We start from the raw sequence: 20126 nt of genomic DNA on the forward strand, positions 1-20126 counted from the left end.
TTGCCTTTGTTTTGGTTTGTTTGTTTGTTTGTCAATTATGGTGGGCAGGGTGAATACGTGGTCTGTCGTACGGTATTTTCTCTCTCTTTCTCTTGCTCTCTTTTTCTCTTCCTCTATCTAATTTTCTTTATCTCTCTCTTTCTCTCTCTCTCGATTCAATTCAGTTTGCTTTATTGGCATGACATAATAATGTACATATTGCCAAAGCTTACTTTGGAGATTTACAATATTAACATAATTAAAATAATAATAATCAATATTGTCAATGGAACAACAGTAGCAACAATAATCAGGGGTTAAAATAACCATACATTGAACAATAACAATAAGCATAGAGGACATGTGCAGGTTGGTTGGTCTGTCTCTCTGTCCCCCCCCCCTCTCTCTCTCCCTATCTCTCTCACTTTCTCTCGCTCGCTCTCACTTTCTCTCTCTGTCTCTCTTTTTTCTCTCTCACTCTTTCTCTCTCTCTTTCTCTTTCCCCCTCTCCCTCTCTTTCTCTTTCTCTTCCTCTCTGTCTCCCTCTATTTCTCTCTTACTCCCCCCCTCTCTCTTTTTCTCTCTCTCTCTCTCTCTCTCTCTCTCTCTCTCTCTCTCTCTCTCTCTCTCTCTCTCTCTCTCTTTATTTTTCTTTCTTGTCTCTCTCTCTACCCCCCTCTGTCTCTCTTGTTCTCTCTATCTATCTCTATATATCTCTCTATCTCTGTCTCTCTATCTCTTTCTTTTTTGCTGTTGCATAGTTTGAAAAATGTGTCTATGTAGAATTAATCAGATTCATGAATTTAGTCTGACATTATTTATGTTAAACCTAGACAGGTTGATGTATGTTATCTGTGTGGGAGGTAGAGTGAGAGAGAGAGGGATGAAGGGAAAGAGGGAGGGAGAGAGGGGGAGGATCTGCATTCTGAAGCATCCATTTGTGATTGGTTAGTTAATCATTAACTAGATGAGATATTGGAAATGTGTGAGGATGTATCACTGCAAGGAAATAACAGATTTTATGAGAGTTCATGAAACCGCATTGTTATTGGTTACTCAGCCCTACGTACAGGCCTCTCCCTTAGTCTCACCCCTAGTGTCACCTCTGACCTTCTACAGACTTAACAATTACTATTAAGTCTGTGTCCACTCACAGACTTAAGGCTGCCCCTAAACACTTTGCTGTACACTCTCTATCCATCCTGTCCTGTATTATTGGTCTAAACTCGGTCTTGACACCTCTCTTGTGCAGCGTGAAGAAATATGCAGATCCTAGAACAATTATATCACAACATAAAGGAACAGCTGACACTGGGTCATCAGCCTAATGCAATAACCATGGGCCAGAATCATTTGATCATTTGGGTACAGAATGAAATGAGAAAGAGAGAGACAGATAAAGAAAGATGGAGGGAGAGAAGGGAGGCGAAAGAGACCTTAGAAAGAAGGATGTATGTGGAAAGATGGTGAATGTTTTTCTTTGCCTGACCTTCTGTTTTGCGCAAACAGATTTAGATAAACACAAAGGGAGAGGTAGGAAAAGGTAACAGCTGATGTTGGCCTGGTACAAAGAACACACATGCCTGTACGGTACCATGGAGAAACAGCTGAATACTCACACACACACACAAACAAAGACACACGCACACACTCACACAGGGAGAGAGAGGAAGAGAGAGGGAGAGACAGGGAGGGAGAGAGAAAAGAGAAGAGACAGAGAAGAAAGCCGACTTACCTTGGTTAACTCCCAAACTCCTTGACATTGCTCTCCTCCTTCTTTCAGGAATGTTGAGAAACAGTAGTGGAACAGAGAAGAAAACCTTCACTTTCGCATCATGAAGACTGGAGGGACTGAGTGTGAGCCTGTTGAGAGACTGTCCTGGAGCTTTACTGGAGGTCAAGGGAGGATTAGGCTGTCTCTAGCCCACCCAGGGCTGCTGGTTCTGGGGATGGTACTGCTGGTCCTCCTGCCCTCTGGAGAAAGTGTCAAACAGAGTGTCCCCAGAGTCCAACTCAGCTACAAAGGTAAGAGACTGGGAGCTATGGTACAGTAATAACATGCCGATGCACTGATGGCTGAATGATATATGGCTTAGGACAAATTAAATAATCATGTTTAGTATAGGACTTAACCAGATGAAATATATTCTACTAGTTTTAATAGATGCTTTATCTAGGAGGATGAACTAGCTATGACCCACCAGTAGGTTCTGAAACAACATTTTGAGAATCAACGGCCTAACTTTAAGTTGGCACGGGTTTTTGGCAACATGCTCTAAGCAAGAAATGACTGCCACATCTACAAAGAGAGAAAATTATATCTACAACAGAGGTGGGACATAATATATGCAGAAAGTGCAAAATACACAACACCTTTTTCTCCATCATCATGCCAGTTACTTTAACTGTTCCTCTATGATAGCTACCTGCAGTATTTTTATCAGTAGCTATGTCCAATTATCTGTAAATGAGCCATTCTCTGGCTCACTGTCCAGCTGATTGTTCTGACTTCTACCTCTCTCTTTTTTATCATTTTACATTTAGAATTCTTCATTTTTCTTTTCAGCTCATGTGAGTTTGAAGGGTCTGTCCACCAATTTGGTGCCTTTTGACTAGTGTAACTTGGTAAAAGAAATATATATAGTAACTGCCTATTAAGTGCCAAATAATGTAACAGGGAAGACCGCAACAGGGTTGACCGCAACAGGGTTGACCGCAACAGGGTTGACCGCAACAGGGTTGACCGTAACAGGGTTGACCGTAACAGTGTTGACGATTTCGTCTTAAATCAGCCGTGGATGCCTTTGTAACAGATGGATTGGAAGCTTGTTCTGTGGAACAGGAAGGGGTAATTGAATGCAAGCTTCACGAAAAATGTTGAATTGTGAAAAAATGTCTAGCCTGTCTGTCTATGGGTAACAGAGTTGACATGTCATGCTCAACCCACTCACCACCACAAAACACCAGAAAATTGCCAAAAAGAGTAAAACCAGCTCACCTGCTTTTACACTATGATTTGACTATTAGATGTAAAATAGTTTCACCATAGTAAAATGAGAGTTCAGTTCATGTAACAGGGTTGACCTTAAAATGACGAACAGTTATTTTTTCCTTAAAATGAATCCCTAATCAAATGAAATAAATACTCATCTTTAGAAATTACTTTGTGAAAGCAACAAAATAAGGCCTTTACAATTATGGTGAAAACCTGGAGAAATGTTGCTGTTAAGTGGGTTAAAATCTTCCTAGAAGTCACAGAGGATACACAGAGGGTACATGTCAAAATGCTGCATGTTGGGACAATTTTCCATATGGTCTATATTAAAGGACACTTCATTCAATATAACAGGCTTTTAAAATGCAATATTTGTGCACAATTTCTACTTAAAACGCAAAAGGTAATAATTTCGTGAAACGACCCACAACTGTTATCAGAACACACACACGTACCAATACACACACCAATAAACAATCACTTCACAAAGATATGAGGTGTGAAAGATTGCTTGAAAACAGAGAGAGCTATGTGGGGTGGTCCGTACTGTAGGTACTAAAGGGAGAGCGTAGGGTTGGGTTGTATTTGTCAGGCTGTAAAACTACAATAACTGCTGTCTTTTCAGCCTCTACATTGGCTTTAGTAAGCAACATCTCTTTTACACCCTGTTACCATGGTAAATCTATGAAGTATTTATAGTGGTGATGATGGAGAGGCAAACATTTCATTTGTTTTAAATACACGTGCTTTATAGAGTTCTATATTTGTCACAAATGAGTATGGTATGTAAAAGTATACATAAATATACACTGAGTATGCCAAACATTCGGAACACCTTCCTAATAATGAGTTGCAACCCCCAACCCCCACCATCCTTTTTTGCCTCTCAGAACTGCCTGTGTCGTAAGCGTTCCACAGGGATGTTGGCCCATGTTGACTCCAATGCTTCCCACATTTGTATCAAGTTGGCTGGATGTCCTTTGGGTGGTCGACCATTCTTGATACACACAGAAAACTGTTCTGCGTGAAAAACCCAGATACGTTGCAGTTCTTGACACAAACCGGTGCGCCTGGCACCTACTACCATACCTCGTTCAAAGGCACTTAAATATTTTGTTGTTATGCAATTAGGCAGACACTTTTATCCCCAAAATCATTTTTATGCGTGCATACATTTTACGAATGGGTGGCCCCAGAAATCGAATACACAATCCTGGAATTTCAATCACCTTTCTCTACCGACTGAGCAATACAGGACCACAATGGCTCTGGCTGTGTGGTAGCTGTGGTCCTCTGTGTGTGTCAGTGTCTTTAGTGTTGGGTAAACTAGAGCCTGTGTTTGTTTTTAAGCCCTACAGGGTGTCTAAAAACCCATTCTACCCCGTACCAAAAAATTACTCAAAACTCTATCACAAACACTACAATAACGCAAACACACTAACCACCCATAAGAACCTCATTACAAGCTTTAGTCTGACTGTAACCCCCAAAACCCCTACTTCAACCCTGACTACCAAACCCTGATCTAACTATTAACTCCTAAACCCTCACCACAACATAAAGTCACCAGTCACTTGTTCACATTCAATACTCCAGGGGTAGGCAACTAGATGAGGCCACGGGACAATTTTTGTTGGAGCGAATGGTCGGAAAATAATAATACTAAATTCTACACTGCAAATTGATCACAACTAAGCCCAAACATAGATTGTATTTAAAACAAACAATCGTTTGATACCTTGATTGCATTGAGACACAATCACGTCTCTTTTTTTGTGGGAATACTTGGGAACACACTTTTTGCTGAATTCCTGGTGATTTTACAGTCTTTCTTGACCAAAACCCCTTTTTTACTAAAAACTTTGTGGGGGCAAAGAATATATATTACAGGCCGGTTTTTGCCAACCCCTGCACTACTGTAACCCCGATACAAACCCCTGCATCCCAATTGCAACCTTGGACTCTCACCCCCTAACCCCAACCTGTTTTCCTGGCCAATTCTCCTGCAGACCCTGCATCGCTGAAAATAGAAGCTCATTTACATGTTGTTATTTTACAACATAAATACATTGTTGTACTTAAGTAGTGGTAGAAATAATAACTTCCTGAAACACTCTATTTATTTAGCAATTTGTCCTGTAGAAATATGCAGCTTCAGCTCTGCAGATTGCCTTGTTTCATGCCAATTGAATACTTGAGCCTTAGATCTCAGCAAAACTCAAATATTCAGAATGTTGTCAGATTAGGCTCTGAGAGTGTATTATGAAATCCATCAAAGCAAAATTGTCCCTGACTGAAATCACACTTCAAAAATAACATGGTCCCCTGTGAAAATACAGTTGGCAAAGTCAAACTCTACTGAGGTCAATCATCTCTGATTGAACTCCTCCAAAACATCTTCATCCCTGATTGACCACATGCTTCAAACAACATCATCTCTTTGTGGTCACACACTTCAAATACACACATCATCCCTGGCTGAATGAACTGGAGTTCAGAAAGCGTTATCGCAGTGAACTTTCCTCTCAATAACCATCAGACAACGTTTGTCCTTTGATTCCTTCAGAGGTGAAAGAGTTCAGAGTTTTTCAAAAGGGAGAACAATCAACAACATAGTACTGTGTTGTTTTGAACAACATTCAAGATTCACTGATATACCAGCCCTAGCTCTAGTCTGAAACCTGATATACCAGCCCTAGCTCTAGTCTGAAACCTGATATACCAGCCCTAGCTCTAGTCTGAAACCTGATATACCAGCCCTAGCTCTAGTCTGAAACCTGATATACCAGCCCTAGCTCTAGTCTGAAACCTGATATACCAGCCCTAGCTCTAGTCTGAACCCTGATATACCAGCCCTAGCTCTAGTCTGAAACCTGATATACCAGCCCTAGCTCTAGTCTGAAACCTGATATACCAGCCCTAGCTCTAGTCTGAAACCTGATATACCAGCCCTAGCTCTAGTCTGAAACCTGATATACCAGCCCTAGCTCTAGTCTGAAACCTGATATACCAGCCCTAGCTCTAGTCTGAAACCTGATATACCAGCCCTAGCTCTAGTCTGAAACCTGATATACCAGCCCTAGCTCTAGTCTGAAACCTGATATACCAGCCCTAGCTCTAGTCTGAAACCTCTGTCAGGGTCTTGGTGGATCAATCCATAACATGCATGGTTACAGTATGGCTCCCATCCAATCACACACAGCTAAATAATCCTGATGTAATCTAAATATTATCACAGCAGACTGTGTTTAGTTGTTGTTTTTGTGTGTATTTTCAAAAATCTGTCACGAGGATGAGCTGTGAAGACAGTTTGAGGGTACATGTGTTGCTGTCGTACTAGTGGCTCCTTGCCAAGTAACTAGGGGGGAGTTTGTCAATTTTTTTTTTCTTTTTTTTTTTCTCACCTTTATTTAACCAGGTTGGCCAGTTGAGAACAAGTTCTCATTTACAACTGCGACCTGGCCAAGATAAAGCAAAGCAGTGCGACACAAACAACAACACAGAGTTACACATGGAATAAACAATGTTTAACACAATAAAGAAAATCTATATACAATGTTTGCAAATGAGGTAAGGTAAGGGACGAAATATATACGAAGAAAAAAAAGATGTGTACACGGGACACGACAAGACAAAGACGTCTGAACTGCTGCACCATCTTGGATAATATGATCATATGTATAATATGATCATATATTAGGACAGGGTTTCCCAAACTGGATCCTGGGGCCCCCCCTGGGTGCACATTTAGTTTTTTGCCCTAGCACTACACAACAGATTAAAATAAAGCTTGATGATGAGATGGTTAGTTGAATCAGCTGTGTAGTGCTAGTGTAAACATCTAAATGTGCACCCAAAGGGGGGGGGGGGGGGGGCAGCAAGGAGTTTTGGAAATCCTGTATTAGGACATTTTGTCTTATCATAATAATACAAGCATTTATTCCACATAGTTAATCTGACTGGCCCTCCCACTTTAAACTCATGTAAATCAATTGTTCTATAACCCACATGCTGATCCAGATCCAGACAAGCAGTTTACTTTATAGCCCTGAATTATATGTAACTGTAAATCCATGTTCTCCATCTCTCTTTGCCAGGGGAACACTTCCATGTCTTACATTTTTCCAAGTTGATTCAGGTCGATAGCTCTGTGATATTACACATGTTCCTGTCCAGTATCGCGGGAGTGTTAACCCTCCAACCCTATATAGTTATGACATTCCAATCTGAAAACAATCCTCATCCTGTTTTACATGACAATGATTAAGTTTGGCTGATGATCTCAGTGTTTTAACTCTGTTATCTGATAGACTTGAGAGAAAAACTATCATGTATTTTCCCTGCAGGATATTCATCTGTATATCATACGCAGAAACATATTTCTCTGTCACTGTTGATTCCCATCCTCCTTGCAATCTACTGCAAAGACTGCCTGCAGAGTTCTGTTATACTATCCAGGTCTGTTCCCAAACAATTTGAACTTCTACTTTTAAAAATCCACCTCTCTAAAAACAAGTCTCTCACCGTTGCCGCCTGCTATAGACCACCCTCTGCCCCCAGCTGTGCTCTGGACACTATATGTGAACTGATTGCCCCCCATCTATCTTCAGAGCTCGTGCTGCTAGGCGACCTAAATTTGAACATGCTCAACACCCCAGCCACCCTACAATCTAAGCTTGATGCCCTCAATCTCACACAAATTATAAATGAACCTACCAGGTACCACCCCAATTCCGTAAACACGGGTACCCTCATAGATATCATCCTAACAAACTTGCCCTCCAAATACACCTCTGCTGTTTTCAACCAAGATCTCAGCGATCACTGCCTCATTGCCTGCATCCGTAATGGGTCAGCGGTCAAACGACCTCCACTCATCACTGTCAAACGCTCCCTGAAACACTTCAGCGAGCAGGCCTTTCTAATCGACCTGGCCGGGGTATCCTGGAAGGATATTGATCTCATCCCGTCAGTAGAGGATGCCTGGTCATTTTTTAAAAATGCCTTCCTCACCATCTTGAATAAGCATGCCCCATTCAAGAAATTTAGAACCAGGAACAGATATAGCCCTTGGTTCTCTCCTGACCTGACTGCCCTTAACCAACAGAAAAACATCCTATGGCGTTCTGCATTAGCATCGAACAGCCCCCGTGATATGCAACTTTTCAGGGAAGCCAGAAACCAATATACACAGGCAGTTAGAACAGCCAAGGCTAGCTATTTCAAGCAGAAATTTGCTTCCTGCAACACAAATTCAAAAAAGTTCTGGGACACCGTAAAGTCCATGGAGAATAAGAACACCTCCTCCCAGCTTCCAACCGCTCTGAAGATAGGAAACACTGTCACCACCGACAAATCCACTATAATTGAGAATTTCAATAAGCATTTTTCTACGGCTGGCCATGCTTTCCACCTGGCTACCCCCACCCCGGACAACAGCACTGCCCTCCCCTCTGCTACTCGCCCAAGCCTTCCCCATTTCTCTTTCTCCCAAATACAGTCAGCTGATGTTCTAAATGAGCTGCAAAATCTGGACCCTTACAAATCAGCCGGGCTAGATAATCTGGACCCTTTCTTTCTAAAACTATCTGCTGAAATTGTTGCCACCCCTATTACTAGCCTCTTCAACCTCTCTTTCGTGTCGTCTGAGATCCCCAAAGATTGGAAAGCAGCTGCGGTTATCCCCCTCTTCAAAGGGGGGGACACCCTAGACCCTAACTGCTACAGACCTATATCTATCCTACCCTGCCTTTCTAAGGTCTTCGAAAGCCAAGTCAACAAACAGATTACCGACCATTTCGAATCCCACCACACCTTCTCCGCAATGCAATCTGGTTTCAGAGCTGGTCATGGGTGCACCTCAGCCACGCTCAAGGTCATAAACGATATCGTAACCGCCATCGATAGGAAACAATACTGTGCAGCCGTATTCATTGACCTGGCCAAGGCCTTTGACTCTGTCAATCACCACATCCTCATTGGCAGACTCGACAGCCTTGGTTTCTCTAATGATTGCCTCGCCTGGTTCACCAACTACTTCTCTGATCGAGTTCAGTGTGTCAAATCGGAGGGTCTGTTGTCCGGGCCTCTGGCAGTCTCTATGGGGGTGCCACAGGGTTCAATTCTTGGACCGACTCTCTTCTCTGTTTACATCAATGATGTCGCTCTTGCTGCTGGTGATTCTCTGATCCACCTCTACGCAGACGACACTATTCTGTATACTTCTGGCCCTTCTTTTGACACTGTGTTAACAACCCTCCAGGCGAGCTTCAATGCCATACAACTCTCCTTCCGTGGCCTCCAACTGCTCTTAAATACAAGTAAAACCAAATGCATGCTCTTCAACCGATCGCTGCCTGCTCCTGCCCGCCTGTCCAACATCACTACTTTGGACGGCTCTGACTTAGAATATATGGACACCTACAAATACCTAGGTGTCTGGTTAGACTGCAAACTCTCCTTCCAGACTCACATCAAACATCTCCAATCCAAAGTCAAATCTAGAATTGGCTTCCTATTCCGCAACAAAGCATCCTTTACTCATGCTGCCAAACATACCCTTGTAAAACTGACCATCCTACCAATCCTCGACTTCGGTGATGTCATTTACAAAATAGCCTCCAAAACCCTACTCAATAAATTGGATGCAGTCTATCACAGTGCCATCCGTTTTGTCACCAAAGCCCCATATACTACCCACCACTGCGACCTGTACACTCTCGTTGGCTGGCCCTCGCTTCATACTCGTCGCCAAACCCACTGGTTCCAGGTCATCTACAAGACCCTGCTAGGTAAAGTCCCCCCTTATCTCAGCTCGCTGGTCACCATAGCAGCACCTACCTGTAGCACGCGCTCCAGCAGGTATATCTCTCTAGTCACCCCCAAAACCAATTCTTCCTTTGGACGCCTCTCCTTCCAGTTCTCTGCTGCCAATGACTGGAACGAACTACAAAAATCTCTGAAACTGGAAACACCTATCTCCCTCACTAGCTTTAAGCACCAGCTGTCAGAGCAGCTCATAGATTACTGCACCTGTATATAACCCATCTACAATTTAGCCCAAACAACTACCTCTTTACCTACTGTATTTATTTATTAATTTATTTTGCTCCTTTGCACCCCTTTATTTCTGTCTCTACTTTGCACTTTCTTCCACCGCAAACCAACCATTCCATTGTTTTTTTAGTTTTTATTTTACGTGCTGTGTTGTACTCACTTCGCCTCCATGGCCTTTTATATTTTTATTTATTTATACATATATTTGTTTGCCTTCACCTCCCTTATCTCACCTCACTTGCTCACATTGTATATAGACTTATTTTATTTTTTTTCACTGTATTATTGACTATATGTTGTTTTACTCCATGTGTAACTATGTGTTGTTGTATGTGTCGAACTGCTTTGCTTTATCTTGGCCAGGTCGCAATTGTAAATGAGAACGTGTTCTCAATTTGCCTACCTGGTTAAATAAAGGTTAAATAAAAAAAATAAAAAAAAAATAGGGTGGGAAGGAGAGGAAGCCTCTTAGTCACCATATAGTGAACACGCCCTGGGCTGTGGCGCTGTAGCTGTCACATGCACAACCGCTACACATGCACTCAGACAGTCCGTCAGTAGGGTTATCTTAAGGCCTGATGCTAGCCACTAGCCGATGTGAAATGCTATCTAACTCAAATAAACCAGTAGAACTCCATGGGGATCAGCGGTGCCTGTGGAGAGACTGCAGAGAAAGGGGGGGTGTCATGGCTGGAGCTCAGCGCTAAGCTAAGTGCTAACAGTGGGGCTAAGCTGGGCCTATCCCTGGGATCCTAGTGCTGTGTGTTTACTGAGCAAATTACAGAGTTAACCAAAGGCTAGCACGGCTAAACTCTCTGTAGGTTTAGTGTGGAAAGGGCATAGTGGCTCTGCGTGTATGTGCGGGTGCGTGTGTGTGTTTCTGAGAAAGAGAGAGAGAACGAGAGAGAGCGAGAGAGAAGGTGAATGCATGGAGGTGATGTGTGTGTAAGAAGAGGTATTAGGGGGCAAGGGAGGGGTCTAAAAGTTCAAATATTGGTAGTGAGTAACCTCGCTAAGCCTTCACACCCTCAGGCTAATCACAGTGTCAAACCTCTCAGAGTGACCCACTCACACACCCAGATCTCTGGAGTCACCAGCCTTCATTCATCCAGCATAGAAACATAAAGTCAACATCACCTCAATGTGGGGAGTTTGGGGTGAGGGAAGGTGTGTGTGTGCTTGAGTCTGGGTTGTCAAGTGAAGTAAAGTACCGTAGTAGCTACAGTGGTTTTGGGAAAACTCACCCAGATCAATTGCCCTGAACAAGAAAAGTACTTTCCTCCCAAGTATGATTTCATGCAGCCTGGTCTCATTGACGTAACTAGTATGATATGTTACGTTTGGTATGGTTACAAAAGACAGAAGGTTACATAAGGCATTAAGGCAAAAAGAAAAGGAGGATGGTTGCGTGGGTGGGCGTATAACATGAACGTCTAACAACCCAAGGTGTGCGTGTTCGAATCTCATCACGGACAACTTCCGCATTTTAACTTTGCAACTACTTACTACATTTTAGCTACTTTGCAACTACTAAGCATGTTAGCTAACTCTTCCCCTAACACTTAACTCTAACATATCATACGTATTGCAATTTCATAACATACTGCATCATAGGAAATGGATAATATACATCCACAAATACATTTTTATTTAACTAGGCAAGTCAGTTAAGAACAAATTCTTATTTACAATGACGGCCTAGGAACAGTGGGTTAACTGCCTTGCTCAGGGGCAGAACGGCAGATTTTTACCTTGTCAGCTCAGGGATTCAATCTAGCAACCTTTCGGTTACTGGCCCAACGCTCTAACCACTAGGCTACCTGCCGCTCCATACCATACCAAACGTAACATACACTAAAATATACACAAGTACGTGGAAATCCCTTCAAATTAGTATATCCGGCTATTTCAGCCATACCCGTTGCTGTCAGGTTTATACAATCGAGCACACAGCCATGCAATCTCCATAGACAAATATTGGCAGTAGAATGGCCTTACTGAAGAGCTCAGTGACTTTCAACGTAGCACCGTCATAGGATGCCACCTTTCCAACAAGTCTGTTTATCACATTTCTGCCCTACTAGAGCTGCCCCGGTCAACTGTAAGTGCTGTTATTGTGAAGTGGAAACATCTAGGAGCAACAACAGCTCAGACAGGTAGTGGTAGGCCACACGTGCTGAAGTGCGTAGGGTGTAAAAATCCTTGGTTGCAACACTCACAACCGAGTTCCAAATTGCCTCTGGAAGCAACGTCGGCATTATAACTGTTTGTCGGGAGCTTCATGAAATGGGTTTCCATGGCCGAGCAGCTGCACACAAGCCTAAGATCAAGATGCGCAATGCCACGCGTCGGCTGGAGTGTAAACCTCTCCGCCATTGGACTCTTGAGCAGTGGAAATGCATTCTCTGGAGTGATGAATCATGCTTCACCATCTGGCAGTCCAACGAACTTGGCGGATGCCAGGAGAACGCTACCCGCCCAAATGCCTAGTGCCAACTGTAAATATTTGGTAGAGGAATAATGGTATTGTATGTGGTGCATAACATCATGCTTCTAACTGCATTTAACCTATGGGGAGATTAGATAGGTTAGAGACAGGTGAATGGATATGGTGAAGACATGCATACATACCTCTCGCTGGTCTGTCTCTGAAGCTCCACTCTCACTCTAGAAGAAAGTATTCATGGATGCGCAGGAGATATTCAGGGGTGGAGGGCAGGCATTGATGTGCATGGTTTAATATATGTATGTATGAGAGTAATATATGTATGTATGGGAGTAATATATGTATGTATGGGAGTAATATATGTATGTATGGGAGTAATATATGTATGTATGGGAGTAATATATGTATGTATGGGAGCTATTCAGAAGGCTTCCCCCCCTGGAACTCAAACTGTAACTTTGATCAGGGTCTAATCTAAACCTAGTCTTGACAGACATGTGACATCAGTTTAATGGTCAGGTTTAACCGTCTGGAGATTTAGTGAAGATAATGATGGATGATGTATAGGTGTGGATATGTTGGGGTGACAGGGATCTGTTACAATGGTGATAGTGGGTTATTGATAATGATGCAGGTATGGCGGCGACTGAGGACAAACCCACTCTTCCTCATCTCCTTCTCCATCTACAGCCAGTCAGTAACACTGTGGGTCGAGGTCAGTTTATCCTGGTGTCTTTAACACTTTTACTGTCTTAAGATAAAACCCACTGTAATATCTCATTATGCCCTTTTTGTAATGTGAGTGTAGCGTGCCCATGCATTAGCTTCTCTTTCTGTCAGTCTGCATTCTAAAGTCTCTGTGTGTGTGTAGGAGAGGTGATGAGCAATGACAGCAACTCTCTCTCTCTCTCTCTCTCTCTCTCTCTCTCTCTCTCTCTCTCTCTCTCTCTCTCTCTCTCTCTCTCTCTCTCTCTCTCTCTCTCACACACACACACACACACACACACACACACACACACACACACACACACACACACACACACACACACACACACACACACACACACACACACACACACACACACACACACACACGCATGCACGCACAGAAGGATTTTTACTCTCTTCGTTCAGTTAAGGTGTTGAATAGTGAGACAAGTGATTAGAACGTTTCAGCTCATGCCAAGACACGCAGGCATCCATGACCTGTTTCAACACACAACCTGTCTCTGTCTAGAAAAAGTCTCTCCCAACTATGCTTATAGTTTCCCGGTTCATTAAACTAAGTGTATTCTATGAAGTCTTGATGAACCAAACCAAACTTTTTCCATGCATCAGTCAGAATATGTGTATGAAAGTCTGCATGCATTCCTGTGTATGTTTTGACCCTAAATCTCTCCTCTCTCCTCTCTCCTCTCTCCTCTCTCCTCTCTCCTCTCTCTCTCTATCTCTCTCTCTCTCTCTCTCTCTCTCTCTCTCTCTCTCTCTCTCTCTCTCTCTCTCTCTCTCTCTCTCTCTCTCTCTCTCTCTCTCTCTCTCTCTCTCTCTCTCTTTCTCTCTCTTTCTCTCAGAGCTGGAGCAGAGTGGTAGTGTATCAGTGTTCCTGAGTCCTACTGATGGTCTCCATTCCCACTCTGTGTTGTTGGATGAGGAGAGAGGCAGGCTGCTGCTGGGAACCAGAGACTCAGTTTACCTACTGGACCCTGACCACCTCAGTAGAGCCCCCAGGAAGGTATGCTGCACCTGCAACCTTTCTGGAGAACCATTTACTTTAATTATGCAGGGAATTTGGGGGTGCAATCTTTATCCAAATAGCTAGATTAATGTAATTGTGCGGGAAAGGACAATATAGAAATAAAAATATCTAAGCCAACACAGTATAATTTGGCCTGATTATGCAAAAAGGGTATGAGCTGGACCTATAGGAGACAGTATAGTATCTCTCTCCAGCAGAAGGAAGGAAAGCCCTGGGCAGAACTCAAGTCTTAACAGCTGACTAGCTATAACCCCATGCAGACACAAACTGCCACACCTCAGACATGCACACTCACGCAGGGAATCACCCAACTCTCTCCAATAGGCTCAGCTACAGTGCCTATAGGTTGGAGGTAAACACCCCCTGGAACTTTTTTCACATTTTGTTGCGTTAAAAAGTGGGATTGAAATAGATTCCATTGTATTTTTTTCCATTGATCTACACAGAATATTCCATAATGTCAAAGGAGATACCACTTCCTCTGTCCCCCATACATACTACATCTGTAAGGTCCCTTAGTCAAGTATTGAATGTCAAGCACAGATTCAACTACATAGATTGACAGTGATTGGTAGATAGGTAACAATAACAAATCAGACATGGAATATCTCTTTAATATCTCTTTAAGCATGGTCAAGTTAATAATTGAAAATTGCTGTCTAGCCATGATCCCAAACACCTTGACAGAGATGAAAGAAATTGAAAATAATAATGACTAACATTGCACAATACAGGTGTGCAATGCTCTTATTAGACTTACCCAAAAAGACTCACAGCTGTAATCGCTGCTAAAGGTTTTTCTTATTGACTCAAGGGGGTGAATACTTAACTAATCAATTAGTGTATTAGTGTTTTATTTTTCATTTATCTTTAAAACATGTTAAAAATGTTGTGTAGATCGTGACAATTAAATCCATTTTAATCCCACTTTGTAACACCATAAAAAGTGAAGAAATCCAAGGGGAGTGTAGACTTTCTATAGGCCCTGTACGTACAGTATGTTCCAAGGCCTCATTACTAGATACTAGATTTAGTTTCCCATCATTATATCTGAGCTAAGCCTATTGGTTCGTAGCCTCAACCCTGCAGGACACACACACACACACACACACACACACACACACACACACACACACACACACACACACACACACACACACACACACACACACACACACACACACACACACACACACACACACACACACACACACACACACACACACACACCAATTGATTAATGGACTGCTGAATGTATATTTTTTTCTCTTGCTTTGTCTGCTCTTTTCTGTATTATGTTTATCTCTAATAAGCTACCCAGGAAAGGGATGAAAATAGCCCATATTAATACATGTAGCCTTAGAAATAAGGTTCATGAAATCAATAACTTGCTAACATCAGATAACATTCATATATTAGCCATTTCTGAGACTCACTTAGATAATTCATTTGATGAAACATCAGTAGCAATACAAGGATAAAACATCTATAGAAGAGACAGACATGCTTATGGGGGAGGAGTTGCAGTGTATATTCAGAGCCATATCCCTGTAATGCTTAGAGAAGATCTTATGCCAAGTGTTATTGAAGTGTTGTGGTTGCAGGTTCACTTGGCACATCTAAAGCCTTTTCTTTTGGGGTGTTGCTATAGGCCACCAAGTGCTAACAGTCAGTATCTAAATAGTATGTGTGAAATGCTTGATAGTGTATGTGATGTAAACAGAGAGGTCTACTTTCTTGGGGACCTGAATATTAACTGGTTTTCATCAAGCTGTCCACTCAAGAGGAAGCTTCTTACTGTAACTAGTGCCTGTAATCTGGTTCAGGTTATTAACCAACCTACCAGGGTGTTTACAAACACTACAGGAACAAGATCATCCACATCAGATCCATATCAGATCCACATCAGATGGCTTATTCATCACAAAACCATTTGATGTTACCAATTATTTTAGTGGTTATTTCATTGGCAACGTGGGCAAACTTAGGCAGGAAATGCCAACTATCGAACAGTGAGCAATTGTATTCATGCAACAAAAAAATAATGAAAGAAAGGCAGTGCAAGTTTGAACAGAGTGGCATGTTTATATCTTAATTGTAATCAGAGTGCTAATATAAATACTATGCTGACAGTCTCTCTTGGATAAGAGTTGAGGAGAGACTGACTGCATCACTTCTTCTTTTTAGAAGAAACATTCATGTGTTGAAAATCCCACATCTTTTGCATAGTCAAGTTATACACAGCTCTGACACACACACTTATCCCACCAGACATGCCACCAGGGGTCTTTTCACAGTCCCCAAATCCAGAACAAATTCAAGAAAGTGTACAGTATTATATAGATCCCTTATTGCATGGAACTTCCTTCCATCTCATATTGCTCAAATAAACAGCAAACCTGGTTTAAAAAAAACAGATAAAGCAACACTGTCACGCCCTGGCCTTAGTATTCTTTGTTTTCTTTATTATTTTAGTTAGGTCAGGGTGTGACATGGGTATTTATGTGGGTTTTTGTAGTGTCCAGGGTGATTGTAAGGTTTAGGGGGTTTATTTAGAGTAGTTGGGTTTATGTTTAGTATAGTTGTCTAGCTGTGTCTATGTTGGGTGTAGTTGTCTAGGAAAGTCTATGGTTGCCTGAATGGGTTCCCAATTAGAGACAGCTGGTTTCTGTTGTCTCTGATTGGGAGCCATATTTAGGGTAGCCATAGGCTTTAGTTTGTTGTGGGGAATTGTCTATGTCTGAACGTTTGTAGCATGTGTGTGTGCACTACGTTTATTAGCTTCACGGTCGTTTATTTGTTTTGTTAGTTTGTAAGTGTTTTGTTTCGTTTTGCCTTCTTCTATAATAAAAGGAAGATGGCTTATTTTCCACATGCTGCGTTTTGGTCCGTCTCTCCTCCACACGAACGTGACAGAATTCCCCACCATCATCGGATCAAGCAGCGTGTGCAACAACAACAGGACCCACCTACACTGGACTATTGGAATTGGGAGGAAATTCTGGACCGGGAAATACCAGGAGAATATAACCGCCCCAAAGCTGAGCTGGAGGCAGCGAAGGCAGAGAGGCGGAGATATGAGGAGGCAGCAAGGAGACGTGGCTGGAAGCCTGAGAAGCCCGTGAGTACTACCCAAAAATTTCTTGGGGGGGGGCTAAGAGGTAGTGGGCCAAGGGCAGGTAGGAGACCTGCGCCCACTTCCCAGGCTAACCGTGGAGAGCGGGAGTACGGGCAGACGCCGTGTTACGCAGTAGAGCGCACGGTGTCTCCTGTACGGGTGCATAGCCCAGTGCGGGTTATTCCACCTCCCCGCACTGGTAGGGCTAGATTGGGCATTGAGCCAAATGTCATGAAGCCGGCCCTACATATCTGGCCACCAGTACGTCTTCTTGGGCCGGCTTACATGGCACCAGCCTTACGCATGGTGTCCCCGGTTCGCCTACATAGACCGGTGCGGGTTATTCCACCTCCCCGCACTGGTCGGGCGACGGGGAGCATTCAACCAGGTAAGGTTGGGCAGGCTCGGTGCTCAAGGGAGCCAGTACGCCTGCACGGTCCGGTATTTCCGGCGCCACCTCCCCGCCCCAGCCTAGTACCACCAGTGCCTACACCACGCACCAGGCTTCCAGTGCGTTTTCAGAGCCCTGTTCCTCCTCCACGCACTCTCCCTATGGTGCGTGTCTCCAGCCCAGTGCCTCCAGTTCCGGCACCACGCACCAAGCCTCCTGTGCGTCTCCAGAGCCCTGTACGCACTGTTCCTTCTCCCCGCACTCGCCCTGAGGTGCGTGCCCTCAGCCCGGTACCTCCAGTTCCGGTACCACGCACCAGGCCTAGAGTGCGCCACGAGAGTCCAGTGTGCCCTGTTGTTGTTCCCCGCACTAGCCTGAAGGTGCGTGTCCTTAGCCCGGTACCTCCAGTTCCGGTACCACGCACCAGGCCTATAGTGCGTCTCAGCCGGCCAGAGTCTGCCGTCTGCCCAGCGGCGCCTGAACTGCCCGTCTGCCCAGCGGCGCCTGAACTGCCCGTCTGCCCAGCGGCGCCTGAACTGCCCGTCTGCCCAGCGGCGCCTGAACTGCCCGTCTGCCCAGCGGCGCCTGAACTGCCCGTCTGCCCAGCGGCGCCTGAACTGCCCGTCTGCCCAGCGGCGCCTGAACTGCCCGTCTGCCCAGCGGCGCCTGAACTGCCCGTCTGCCATACACCGTCTGAACTGTCCGTCTGCCATGAGCCTGCAAAGCCGCCCGTCTGCCATGAGCCTGCAAAGCCGCCCGTCTGCCATGAGCCTACAGAGCCGTCCGCCAGACAGGAGCCGCTAGAGCCGTCCGCCAGACAGGAGCCGCTAGAGCCGTCCGCCAGACAGGAGCCGCTAGAGCCTTCCGCCAGACAGGATCAGCCAGAGCCTTCCGCCAGACCGGATCAGCCAGAGCCTTCCGCCAGACCGGATCAGCCAGAGCCTTCCGCCAGACCGGATCAGCCAGAGCCTTCCGCCAGACCGGATCAGCCAGAGCCTTCCGCCAGACCGGATCAGCCAGAGCCTTCCGCCAGACCGGATCAGCCAGAGCCTTCCGCCAGACCGGATCAGCCAGAGCCTTCCGCCAGACCGGATCAGCCAGAGCCTTCCGCCAGCCATGACCGTCCAGAGCCGTCAGCGAGCCATGACCGTCCAGAGCCGTCAGCGAGCCATGACCGTCCAGAGCCGTCAGCGAGCCATGACCGTCCAGAGCCGTCAGCGAGCCATGACCGTCCAGAGCCGTCAGCGAGCCATGACCGTCCAGAGCCGTCAGCGAGCCATGACCGTCCAGAGCCGTCAGCGAGCCATGACCGTCCAGAGCCGTCAGCCAGCCATGACCGTCCAGAGCCGTCAGCCAGCCATGACCGTCCAGAGCCGTCAACCAGCCAAGAGCGTCCAGAGCCAGCCAGCCAGGATCCGCCAGTCATTCTGGTGTTGCCCCTCATTCTGGTGTTGCCCCTCATTCCGGTGTTGCCCCTCATTCCGGTGCTGCTCCTTATCCTGATGATGCCCCTTAATTTAGGTGGGGTTATTTGGAGGGTGGGCATTGTGAGGGGGATAAAGAAGCGGGGATTGACTATGGTGGGGTGGGGACCTCGCCCTGAGCCTGAGCCACCACCGTGGTCAGATGCCCACCCAGACCCTCCCCTAGACTTTGTGCTGGTGCGCCCGGAGTTCGCACCTTAAGGGGGGGGCTATGTCACGCCCTGGCCTTAGTATTCTTTGTTTTCTTTATTATTTTAGTTAGGTCAGGGTGTGACATGGGTATTTATGTGGGTTTTTGTAGTGTCCAGGGTGATTGTAAGGTTTAGGGGGTTTATTTAGAGTAGTTGGGTTTATGTTTAGTATAGTTGTCTAGCTGTGTCTATGTTGGGTGTAGTTGTCTAGGAAAGTCTATGGTTGCCTGAATGGGTTCCCAATTAGAGACAGCTGGTTTCTGTTGTCTCTGATTGGGAGCCATATTTAGGGTAGCCATAGGCTTTAGTTTGTTGTGGGGAATTGTCTATGTCTGAACGTTTGTAGCATGTGTGTGTGCACTACGTTTATTAGCTTCACGGTCGTTTATTTGTTTTGTTAGTTTGTAAGTGTTTTGTTTCGTTTTGCCTTCTTCTATAATAAAAGGAAGATGGCTTATTTTCCACATGCTGCGTTTTGGTCCGTCTCTCCTCCACACGATCGTGACAAACACCTCGCGGCACAACGCCTCTCCCCTATTTGACCTAGATAGTTTGTGTGTATGCATTGACATGTAGGCTACGTGTGCCTTTTGAAGAAATATATGTAGTTCTGTCCTTGAGCTGTTCTTGTCTATTGATGTTTTGTATTATGTTTCATGTTTTGTGTGGACACCAGGAAGAGTAGTTGCTGCTATTGCAACAGCTAATGG

At 44.7% G+C, this 20126-nt stretch overlaps 1 protein-coding gene across 3 annotated transcripts in view; it reads left to right on the plus strand.

The window, feature by feature from the left end:
* LOC139539964 (semaphorin-3D-like) overlaps window positions 1–20126 on the plus strand; it is a 69450-nt gene that overhangs the window by 12982 nt on the left and 36342 nt on the right. For all 3 annotated transcript variants that reach the window (XM_071343417.1, XM_071343415.1, XM_071343416.1), the window contains exons 2-3: window positions 1763–2004; window positions 14048–14208. In XM_071343417.1, coding sequence (XP_071199518.1) covers window positions 1815–2004; window positions 14048–14208 — 351 coding nt within the window. In that variant the 5' untranslated portion in view covers window positions 1763–1814. The remainder of the gene's footprint in view (window positions 1–1762; window positions 2005–14047; window positions 14209–20126) is intronic.

The sequence above is a fragment of the Salvelinus alpinus genome, chromosome 15, assembly GCF_045679555.1.
Source record: "Salvelinus alpinus chromosome 15, SLU_Salpinus.1, whole genome shotgun sequence".
Taxonomy (NCBI): Eukaryota; Metazoa; Chordata; class Actinopteri; order Salmoniformes; family Salmonidae; genus Salvelinus; species Salvelinus alpinus.